The sequence below is a fragment of the Fukomys damarensis genome, unplaced genomic scaffold, assembly GCF_012274545.1.
Source record: "Fukomys damarensis isolate Sample0158 unplaced genomic scaffold, DMR_v1.0_HiC HiC_scaffold_34, whole genome shotgun sequence".
In the NCBI taxonomy this organism is placed as follows: Eukaryota; Metazoa; Chordata; class Mammalia; order Rodentia; family Bathyergidae; genus Fukomys; species Fukomys damarensis.
In genome coordinates, this window is record NW_022900946.1 from 9168589 (window position 1) to 9180546 (window position 11958).

General features: G+C 38.0%; 1 protein-coding gene across 1 annotated transcript in view; it reads right to left on the reverse strand.

Moving 5' to 3' along the window:
• The window catches only part of Smg1 (SMG1 nonsense mediated mRNA decay associated PI3K related kinase), a 78717-nt gene that overhangs the window by 17250 nt on the left and 49509 nt on the right, over positions 1 to 11958 (reverse strand). The window contains exons 39-50 of the mRNA XM_010610757.2: positions 10487 to 10709; positions 8147 to 8393; positions 7569 to 7798; positions 4866 to 5114; positions 4044 to 4182; positions 3853 to 3962; positions 3511 to 3729; positions 2669 to 2859; positions 1791 to 1963; positions 1363 to 1642; positions 677 to 949; positions 229 to 463 (exon numbers count right to left, since the gene is read on the reverse strand). Coding sequence (XP_010609059.1) covers positions 229 to 463; positions 677 to 949; positions 1363 to 1642; positions 1791 to 1963; positions 2669 to 2859; positions 3511 to 3729; positions 3853 to 3962; positions 4044 to 4182; positions 4866 to 5114; positions 7569 to 7798; positions 8147 to 8393; positions 10487 to 10709 — 2569 coding nt within the window. The remainder of the gene's footprint in view (positions 1 to 228; positions 464 to 676; positions 950 to 1362; positions 1643 to 1790; positions 1964 to 2668; positions 2860 to 3510; positions 3730 to 3852; positions 3963 to 4043; positions 4183 to 4865; positions 5115 to 7568; positions 7799 to 8146; positions 8394 to 10486; positions 10710 to 11958) is intronic.

The window sequence follows — 11958 nt, forward strand, 5'->3', positions numbered from 1 at the left end:
ATGGTTACAAATCTCACATAAAAAATGTAACTGCTTAAGTAACATTCAAAAATGGAAATCAAGTCCCCCCCACCAAAACCAGGAATCATCTCAGGACCCTGCGCTTTCAAGGCAGGCGCGGTGCCACTGAGCTAAATCAAAATGTTCTTTTGGATTAAAGATAGGAGCAAGATAATGGTCAAAGTCTAAAATAAACTTACAAAATTTAAACTACATTACTATGCTCACCTGCAGTGAGGTGTATACGCCATTGGTTAAGTAAACTGCTTCAGATGCTTCCACAGGGTTTGGGATATCTAAGTCCTGTGGCACCAGGTGGCACTGTTTCAGTAATTGAACCAAGCAAGTGACATTTCCACTCATACTGCAAAGCTCCTCCAAGAACCACGCTCCATCTCGAGAAGTCAAATCAACCAGCTGTTCTCCAGCACTTGAAGCTGCACCTTCCATTATCAGGTTCCGCCTAAATGAGATAATACTTGTTATGGTGACTCATACGGAGACACAAGCACACGTAACAGAGGAGACTTCAAAATCTGAAAAGCAAGCAAGGGAAGGGCTAAGGACAGTAAGATAGTACCTTAAGATTGTGATTAAAAAATAAGACACATGCAATCTCAATAAACACTAATGCTTCGGACAATGAAGCAGTTCTGTCTGAAGTTAGCCAGCTCACCTTGTAAGGGTACAAAGGGCAGAAATAATGACACTTGCTAGACTCAAAGACCCCTCTTCTCCATTTTCATGAAGGAACACTTTAATGCAACGTTCAATTTCTTTTAACTGATCTTCACAAACGGGCACAGTGACAGCTTCTTGTTTCAAGCGTTCCACCTGTCTAATAAGTCTGTTGTTTATATCCGCGGCATATCGCTGCAAGGTCATTTCAGTGGCAGTGATGAACTGACAAACCGTTGGTGGTGGCTGAGGAGCATACTGCATTTCATATCTACAAAAGTAAAGAGGTGCTTGCTTAAAACATTAACTTTCCTAACTGTAAGTGAAACTTGTGCTTAGAGAAGAAAACTGTGTTACATCCTCGAAGAGTAGGACTCAATTCAATTTCACACTTAAGTGACTTCCTAAGATCACTCACTGGTACCAACAATGTCTGAGCCTACCTCACCTTAAATAAATCAGACCACTCTCACAATGGGAAATATTTTAATTAGAAAACAACACACTATCTTATAAAGGAAAGTAGGAGCTCCTTTTAAAATGAAGACAAAAGTAACTCCATGTCAATCAATTTCACTTATTAACCATTTCTTTCAGAACAATAAAATACAATCTAAAAATTAATTACAACTTTGCTTTTTACCCTAAATGAATAATGAAGAGAATTAAACACCTGCAACTTACCTCCTGTAAAGTTCTTGACAGCGTTCTACTGTGGTATTACATATAAGCTCCTCCATCCAGGTCTTCCACTGTTCAATTCGATGTTTCTGAAATATGGCTTTTGGATACTGCAGTGCGACAGTTGCATACTGATGTAGCTGTTCAAGACAGCCACGGAGTACCGAGCGCCTCTGCTGCAGAAGGGCACCAACTTCCCCCTCCAGCTGCTCACACTGGCTGATCAAGTGGGCCTGGCCAGCATTCTGGAGAAAGGCTGTCGCTGGCACATAGCTTGGGGGACCTTTTGATAAAACAAAGTGTTAATCACAGTGAAGGCCATTTCAAGTGGCAGTCATTCAAGGGAAGCACAAACCAGAACCTCACATACAAAACACATGCCTACAGAACTCACACGCTCACACATGTACCTAAAACAAGTCAACCCATACCAAGGTCCATTTGTGTGCTTATCTCCTGAAGCAAGCTTGCAAGCTGTGTTGCTTCTAAATTACTAAATGCAGCCTGGTAATGTGTTATCCACTGTTCAAATTCATTTAGCTTCACCTGGATTGCTTCTTGAACAGCTCTTTGCTGAGTTTGTAGTTGAGTGTGTTCAGAATACCTAAGCAGGGAAACAAAACAAACCGAAAGGTCACTTGCTACACTTTATTTTACGTACTTAACAACTTATACTCTGCTCAGACACGGACTGTCTGGTAAGCTCTGTTTCAATTTTGAGGGTCATTCTCAACTGTCCCTTACTCCTCTAGTTTTTCCTGGTCCTGTAATTCTATACATTATGCTCTCAATTTTTTAATAAAACTATTCCAACTGCCAAGTTCAGAGTTTCTTGAGTATTTGACAGATCTTTGTAGTCTGAAGGGCTCACTTAATGCTGGGCAACTGCACATTTAACTACCCTACACTGAGTATCTTTTTTTGTGTTAAGGTTCATTCACTTAGATGACTCCAGGTGAGTGCTTTTTAAAAAAAACCTCAGTAAAGTAAATGAAGTAACTGTCCTGTACGAGTACAGATTCAGACACAACTATACAAGGAAAACCAAATCTCGGGTTTTGTGAATCTTAGTGTTCTAACCACTATTCCCAGCTACCTATCTCCCATAATTGGTTACACATGGTAGTTAAATTAAATAAACCAGAAACTAAGTTATCAGCAATTTGAAATTGCAGTCCTTGATGGAGCTTTTATCAGTTTTATGAGCTGCTGTAACAATGCTAATCCAGGATGACAATGTTTACAAAAATACGAACATTCTCTTTCATGGCACATATTGAGAAATAAGAATTCAGTCCTGTGCTTAAACCTGTGTTGCAGAGTGTGAGAAGGGTGATCCACTCCTTCAGCTCCTTCTAGAAACTCTATCTCTTCCAACAGTTTTCCCTGCAGTTTTTCGACATCTGTCAGTTGCTCTTGCAAGCTTAGGTATTCATCTAAGCTGCTGTCCAGCTTGGGAAGCACAACCAGCATCTCATCCCTGTTTTTAAACCAGTTCACCTGTAAAATAGTACTATGATTAGGAGGGTTCTCAGAGGGTCAACTGTAAGACACACTGATGTCTGCCAGAATCATCATGGAAGAACATTCTAAACGTATTATTTTACCTAACTTTCAAAAAAAATCTGAAGGCATCATCCCCATTTTACAAAGATAACCTATACATTCAAGTTCAAAATGGCCATAAACCAAAAGACTCAGTTCCATAATATCATACAGTTGCCACCATGCCACACAGAACAAGAGGGGCAGCTCAGGCTATAAAACACTTTACAAAACACTTTAAATTGTCACACTTCAAAACATCTCAGAAATTATATTTTTCTTCCAAACATTAACCTACCTCCTATAAATATGAGCATAATTGTGCATCTCTGTGAGGGAGCCTTGCCTAATAAAAAGGTGGTAGCAAATTCCCCTATTATACTGGCCATTTTAATATTTTACATTTTTTTTCTTTCTTTTTTGCTTTTTTGAGACAGGATTTTGCTATGTAGTTCAGGCTAGCCTTGAATTCACAGCAATCCTCCTGCTTCAGCCTTGCAAGCACTGGGATTGCAGGCATCCACCACCATGCCAAGCCAAAAGTTTTACTCAACTTTTTATAGACATGTTTAGTCTAACAAAAAGATGATAGCGACTGGGCTTCACCTTAATTTCAGCTACTCTGGAAGAAAAGAGGCTGCGGGTGATCTCTCGCTCCATCTCTCGCTTGCTCTGCTTGCTCTCAGCCTGCTGGCCACCTCCGCCATAGACAGCGCCAGCAAACCCCACCTCACCCCCTGCTGTCCAATCCACCAGGGGGTCATACACGAAGGCCTCCAATAATGTCAACAGAGTCTCTCTACCACGCCGCATAATGTGTAGAACCTGTTTTCAGAAGAGTTGTAAACATTTTGCTACAAATTTCCTCATTTAAAAAAATTTTTTTTTCATTTTGCAAGTTTTCTTTATTTAACATATAACTACGAGATAGAAGAGAAAACTGCATACCTGTTCACAGGAAAGCCTAAAAACACCTTCTACTCCAGTTACACCCAGTGCTGTTTCAATGTTTTGTGTCATTCGAAAAGGTACTTTCTCAGGAACTCTAAGACTTTTACCTTGAAAAGACAAATCAATGTATTTTTGCCCTTTCACCAAAAACCTTTTGACCCTCATATAAATGCAAATTTCACTTTTACCTTTTTCAAAGCAAACGTTGTAATCTATGTGAACCACTTCTCCAGTTGTCATATCTATGAGAACGTTGTCTAGATGTCTATCTCCAAGGCCAATTATGTATCCAACCATAGACATAACTGCTGTAGATCTTGCATAAGACTAAAGAAGTGAAGGATTAAGTAAAACACTGTTAGGAAATTTTCTACCAACATGGATGTGGTGCTTTAAAATTTACAAAACTCCAAAAAAATTTTTAAAATTAATTTTAAAAAGTCATAAAACTCTAAAATCCTACTCCCTAGTCAGGTGTGGTGGCACACGCCTATAATCCCAGCACTTGGGAGGCTAAGGCAGGACAATCAGTGTCAGTTCTATCAGCCTGGGCTACATAGTGAGTTCCAGGTCAGTCTCAACTACATAGTGAGACCGTCTCAAAAAAGCAAAAATAAATAAATAAAATAAAATAAAATCCTGCTCCCTTACTGTAAAATAAACAAGAAGTACTTTTGAGGGTTATTTCATGTGATCACATAGGCTCTGCACATAACACTGGGATCCTAGGGGCTCATTAGTCATTAAACTAACTTTCCTTTACACTCTCTAGTTTTTTCTGAATTTTTTATTCTCTTTTCCATTTCACCTATAACCATTTTTATCTTGCCCTTAGACACAGCATGCCTGTACCTTTAAAATTACAAAGTGAGATTTTTTAAACACAGGTTTCAAATTTCTAAGACTTAAGGGACATGGGAAGAAAAGGAAAAATATGAACAAGACAAGACAAGAAGGAGCTGGCCAAAAAAATAATACTGATCCCAGTCCAAACCACAGGGCCTGCTGACCTGTGTGACTCTCCACCACTCGTCCGGTGTTGTGCACGATGACCAAAGCTCTTTGGCTAGGAGATTTGGGGGTGTGGCCTCCATTAATTCCTCCAACACTGCCTTCATCACATGGAGGGGCCAATCCCGGCGGGACACATCCAGGCTAAGTCCAACTGTTTTCAAAGCAGGGCCAATTTTACTATAATAAAGTTCACTGGGACGAGGTACAATTCCTGGATTCTGAGGAGTTTGGTAGGAATCCTGGGCCTTTAAAAAAATATTAAATAAGAATAAAGATTAATTTAAATGTTGTTACAGCCATGAATGGATTCATTCATTTATTAATGCATTGACTAATTAATTGCCCTGGGGACTGAATCCAAATAGAGCTGAGCTGTAGCCCCCAATTTTGGTACCAGGGATCAAACTCAGGCCCTTGCACTTGAGCTCAATGGAACCACTGAGCTAAAACCCCAGCCCTTCTTTCTTTTTGTTTTGTTGAGACAGGGTCTTGCTATGTAGTTCATGATTGTCTTGAACTACGTAGCCCAGGCTGGACTGAAACGTAGCAATCCTCCTGCCTCAGCCTCCTGAGTGCTAAGATTACAGGAGTGAGCCACCCGATTGGCAGCTTTCTCTCGTTTTTCAAGATAGGGTCCAGGTTGGCCTTCAACTTTCCAAGATCCTCCTGGCTCAGCTTCCCCACTGTTGGGATTACAGGCATGCACCACCTCGCCTGGCCCTTCTAGCCCTTTTTTGAGACAGCCTCATTAAATTGCCCAGGGTGGCTTTAAAGAGCTTTAAACAGCTGAGGATTACAGAGGATGTGTCCCCATGCCTGGCGAAAAGTAGTATTTTAAACAAACAATTTTTCAGCAGCATTCTCTGCTTACCCAATTAAATTGTTTTCTTTTGTTTTTTTGGCTCTGGGGATCTAACCCAGGGTATCACACATACTAAACATACCCTCTGCTGCTAAGCCAGGAGTCAAGCTTTGGAGTGTAGGCATTGTTTTTTAATTTTTTTAGTGCATTTACAGTAATGTTTGCATTCACTGTGGGGAACTGGTACACCTACATAACACATCTCAATTTTTTTTATCCCTTTTCCCTTCTACCCCCCTTTTTGGCCAGCATGAGTCATTTACTTTTCTTATAAATCCTTACAAAGTTAATTCTCATACATACAGATTAGCAAACAGACTAATAGGCAAAAAAAATATACCAAGCACAGAAGAGAATTATACTAAATTAAGGTACACTTTCAGACACACTGTTTGTGCTGGATTTCAATTACAGTAACTTTTTTCTCTTTTTCCCATTTTCTTTTATTCAGATAAATTTCATGTAAATACAGCCAATTCTTCTAAACTGTATCTTTCTTTTAACTTGCTTTACTTTCTTTTAATTTGATACTACTACCTCTTTATTGAAAAATTGGTCTACTGCAAATTTTTCTTGAGATCTGATTAAACTCAACATCCAAGTTCTAATCTTACTGGGACATATGATTACATTTTAAAGTTCTGATTCATAATTTATTTAAGTGTATTGTTTCATTCTTCACTGATGACTTTAATCACCAATACAAAAGTAACAGATTGGAGAAACATGTTACACCAGAGTTTAGGTAGCCCTTCTCTAATTCCTATCTTTAACTTACACTTCAATAATTAGTCTGTGGGCTTCTATGCCTACACTCCAAAGCTTGACTCCTGGCTTAGCAGTAGAGGGCATGTTTAGTATGTGTGATACCCTGGGTTAGATCCCCAGAGCCAAAAAAAACAAAAGAAAACAAAAAAAAGAAACTCGGCTCCTTTCAAACTCTTGCTTCTTCCTATAACTACCCAAAATTAGAAACATTTATTTAATTAGCTACATTTGGAATCTGAGAATTGTGATCTGATCGTATGAAATTTATCTTAATACCCTTAGCATTCAGTACTGGCTAACTGAATGGTAAATTTCTTATTTAGATAATTATTATTAATTACTCAAGTACTTTGCTAAATGAATTATAAAATAAACTAAATCAAATGACAGTATAAAATTTATAGGTACAAAACAGGATGTCATGATGATTAAACTCAACATTTAAAGCACTTGTTATTTATATATTTAAACTGACTCGGAAGCTGGGAGCTGTGGTACACATCTGTAATCTCAGAACTTTAGGAGGTTGACGCAAGAGAATTCCAAGTTCAAGTCCCTCCTGGGCAATTTAGCAAGAACTTATCGAAGAGAAGAGATAGCTCAGTGTGAAGGCTAGGGGTGAACTAGCGTTTTCAAGTTTTCTATTTACAAATTTAATTTAAAAGACCTCAGCCTGGGCCGGGGATTTGGCTCAGTAATTATGCAGCCTGCTTTGCAAGTGCTAATGTCCCAAGTTTGATCCATGGTACCAAAAAAAAGAAAAAAAAAGACCTTAGTACAATAAAAACATTAGGAAGTAAAACATCAAATGAGTGAGCATCACATATCACCTCCCATTAACTCAATATCATCACTTCTACCTCAAAACTTTATTTTTAGAAAAGTGTTCCTTAAAAATTAAAGGCATTTTTCTGAAAATCATATCTTTCCCCACTTTAACCCCTGGTATACATGCAAAAATGTTGTAGCAAGTCTCAAAATATTTCACATAACCATAGAGAAAACTGAAATATGCTTGTTTAAAACAAGCATTCAAATTTGAAAAATGCATATTTTAATTTTACTCAACCTTTTGTGCTTGTAAGGCAGCCTCCCGCTGCTGCCACCTTTTGTAAAGACCAAATAAGGGTGTGGCTCCATCCACCCACTGGATCAGTCCAGACCTGGTTCCCAGAGGTGTCACAGAATAGTGTCTCGCATGGAAACGGGGTGTTTCCTGGCGATTAATTGTAGCAAACATAGTGTTCACAATAGATAAGAATTGCATTATTCTCTCATCCAGATGTAAATCCTCTAGTCCTACAAAAACAAAATTGAAGATGTCAGGTATGTGACCAAATGTGGCTGAGAAACTTTCTGTGTCTTTTTCAACTGGTGACAGTTCAACACAGCACACTTAACAGGATTAGAGAATTCTATTCAGGGAAAACTATACGCATTATTAGGTGTATTTCAAGTTATTCTGCTTGCACATGTTCACATGCAAGGGAAGGATGGCAATCTTGCTACACAGCAACCAACCACTGCCATTCAAAATCACATAGGACACAAGATACTCCAGGTAGTAATATGATATACAGACAGTCCTCTTTAACACAAATAAGGCTAGTACACATTTTAAAATAGGAATTAAGCTTTGAACTCTACCTTTGAAAAGATAAGGATAGCTCTTCCCATCTGATCCTAGGAAGAGAAGTTTCTTGGGCTTGGTTTTAGTTGGTAAGATTGTAATCGTTCCACCCACACTGTGGATTGTAACAGTATCTCTGGCTGAGACTTCTCCAGGAAGAGCAATTTCAGTATTAGTCATGGCAGCCAACCATGGACTGATTTCTTCAAGACGCAAGATGTAACTCGTGCGTTTCTGTGCTCTCTGTTGCAAACTCAGCATTATCTGCACTCATAAGATGGGGGGAAAACAAGTCTGCATTATGAATAAACACATTTTCTCCCACACTTACATTGGTATAAAAGTAAATTTTTAAAACTTTAAATAGCTGTTAATCTAGTTTCTGCATTTAATTTAACCTTAGGGATTTGTATCATCCTAGTAAGGAACAATAATGTACTGGTGGTATACTCTATGGGACTCCTGCTTTGTTTAGACCTCTAGTTCTCTCTGTTCAAATAAGCAGTGAGATCAGTGGAAACACAAACAACAAACTGCAGTACTCCTCCCAATCAGAGCTTTTAGAAGACTGCTTCCCACTGCTGAGCTATGCCTAATCAATGCCAAATAAATCAAGTCAGTCCTTCCAATAAAGTTGAATATATAACCAGCAGTGGGTAGTCAGGTAAGAAGACACTTCTAAAGTTACTGACATTAAATTACAAGAAGAAAGGAAAGTCGATCTTATTACATAAACGAAAGGACATTAAGTAATCGGACATTAAGTACATCAGAGATCTATGTAACTGAAGAAAGCACAAAAACAACATTTTTAACAAACACATAATAGTTCAGAGCTCTGACCATCTGAAGTATGGAGAAAAGCACCATAATCTTCTAATAACCACTGAGAAAAAAGATTAGCAGCAGTTATATCCCTACTTGTGCATAACTCAGTAAGCTGCACCAAAACCAATCGTAAACTTTGCTTCCTATGAAATAATCTAAACTTTAAAAAAAGCTTTGTTCACAAAAGAGAAAATAATTGAAAATGCCCCAAGTATCAACAATGATAGTGGTATTTTCATACAATAGATTGTTCTTCTGTTACACTTATAACAATAAATCTTAAAACTCCAATACTGATTTTAAAAATTCAGCAGTAAGAAGTATTATTTTTTAATTTTTAAAATTATTCTTCAAAATGTACACAATCCTAAGAAAAAAATGTTCAACAATCTATTTCCCAGAGACTTTCAAAAGTATTCCTCCTGTCTCCTCTTTAGGTTTTCTCACTTAGTTCCATCCTCCCTTCATGTGCACAGCAGGCACATACAAAACTAGTTTTGGCTACATCAGTAACAAACATCATTCCCCTGTGTCAGTTTTCTTGCCTTTTACTTCTATTTCCTCTAAACTTACAGTTTGCATTTACTAGCAAAAGCTGGATGTACTTTGTTTCTACATTTGTTTTTATATGTATTTTTTACTATTTTTATTATTAAATTTCAATAGAGAAATTAACTAACGGCAATAAAAGGAAAGAGGTAAAAGGAATAGCAAGAAAAAGTTACAAAGATAAAAAAATAATGATCTCAAATATCTGAGTACATTGATCATCCCAATAGCACACGCAGAATTAGTTTCAAAACAAATCACAGGTAATTGTATTGTTTCAAAACAATACAAAATGTCAAGGGTCCAAAATGTTTCAGATTTCAGAGTTTTTCAGACTTTGGAATATATTTGCATTAGTTTCAACCATCTCTACTCCAAATATCTAAACACTACTTGAAAATTTTTAATATCAGATTTTGGGTTAGGGATGCTCAATGAGTAGAACTAAAAAAATGTTTTTGTAAATGAATAGTTTGTTAGAAATACTAAGTAAAGCTATAAAGGTACAAGATCCAATTTCTTTAACTCTTTTGAGGAGAACACAGCAGACAGCCTACATTTAGCTCAAGGCCACATACCGTTTGTGGCTCATCACCTACCATGTATTCTTTCCTGACAGGACCCTCCTCTCGGGAACAAGCAGTGGTCTCTGCCACCAAACACTTTCTCTTTTTTTGGTGGGGTGGGGGGAATATTTGATAGGCTCTCACTATGTTTTTCAGGCTGGCCTGGAATTCACTATGTAGCCCAGCTTGGCCTCAAACTCAGAGCAATCCTCCTGCTTCAGCCCTCCTTACTGCTGGGATTACAAGCATGCACCACAACTGACTTTACATTTCTTAGAGGCAATTAGTCATAGGCTGCCTTCCATGGGTTTACAAAAAAGGTCCCTTAGGTTCTCTGTAAGAGTTCACTTATTTAAATTTTGCACCTCACAGGGAATTTTTCCATTTTAGTATGGTTCTTGAGGCTAACTGTACCTCTTTAAATGGAATCCAGCTGCTTCCAGGCTTTGCAGGGTTTGTTGGAGTCTTCAGTTTTTCAAGGGCATTTTCAATAGCATCGCCATAGTTATCCTGAAACCACTTTTCATGAGGTGTTTCTGCAGGGGCTGCTGTGATACTCCTCACATGCTCCAGAGCAAACACAATTGGCTTCATTAAAGCTGTGTGCTTCTCCCGCATGATAGCGATTTTCTCTTCTCTAACCAGGAAGACATTTTTATTCATTCAGAAATTTATTATTGCACATTAACATTTTACACAAACCTGGGACAATTTAAGTGGATAATGCATGAATAAATAAAAGAATCAAAGAACAAGTACAAATAGAGTAAAAAAATAAGGGCAAAGTAACTCATACAACAGTGTAAAAAAAAAAACATTCAGCACACAGCAGCAGCTTCTCTTTTCAAGAAATGTGGGGTGTCAGGCGTGGTAACACACACCTGTAACCCCAGTACTTGGGAGGCTGAGGCAGGATGATCACTGTGGCTTTGAGGCCAGTCTGAGCTACACAGTGAGTTCAAGGCCTGCCTGAACTACATATCAAGATCCTGCCTTAAAAAAACAAATAACACGAGGCAAATAGGGCATCTACATGTAAAAAACTGATTCCACCATTACCTTGTATCGCATACAAAAAGTAACTCAAAATGGGCCAAAGTTGTAGAATTGACATGAAACTATAAAACTCTTAGGCTAGAGATGTTGTTTAGTGGTACAGTGCTTGCCTAGTATACGTGAGGCCCTAGGTCTCGTCCCTAGCACCACCACAACCAAAAAACAAAAAAGGAAAAGAACCGGAAGAGATATTTTTTCCAAAGAAGGTACAACGATGTCTAGCACATACACATAAAAATGCTCCATATCACCATTCATTCATCAGGGAAGCACAAATCAAAACCAAAATGAGATACCATTAACAACATCAAAAAAAAAAGAGAAAAAAGTCAACCAGTATTAACAAGGAAAAATTTTCTGCATTGCTATTGGGCATGTAAGATGGTACAGTCACTGGGGAAAGACCTTGTCAGTTCTCAACAAGTTAAAAACAGAGCTGTCTTATATGATCCTGCAAATATACCACATCATACCTAAAATGATTCAAATAAGACATTAAACTAGATACTTGGGCACAACTGTTAACAGCAGCATTATTCACACAGTCAAAATGCAGAAATAACCAAAATGATTCATATAAGACACTAAACTAAGATACTTGGGCACAACTGTTAACAGCATTATTATTCACACAGTCAAAATGCAGAAACAACCAAACCACTCACTGACAGACGAATGAACAAACAAAATGTGTTACAATAAAATACTCGGCCATAAAAAAAATACAATTCTGGGCTGGGAATTTAGCTCAGTGGTTCTGGCACCTGCCTTGCAAGCACAAGGACCCAAGTTCAATCCCAAGTACCAAAAAAAAAAAAAAAAAAAAAAAA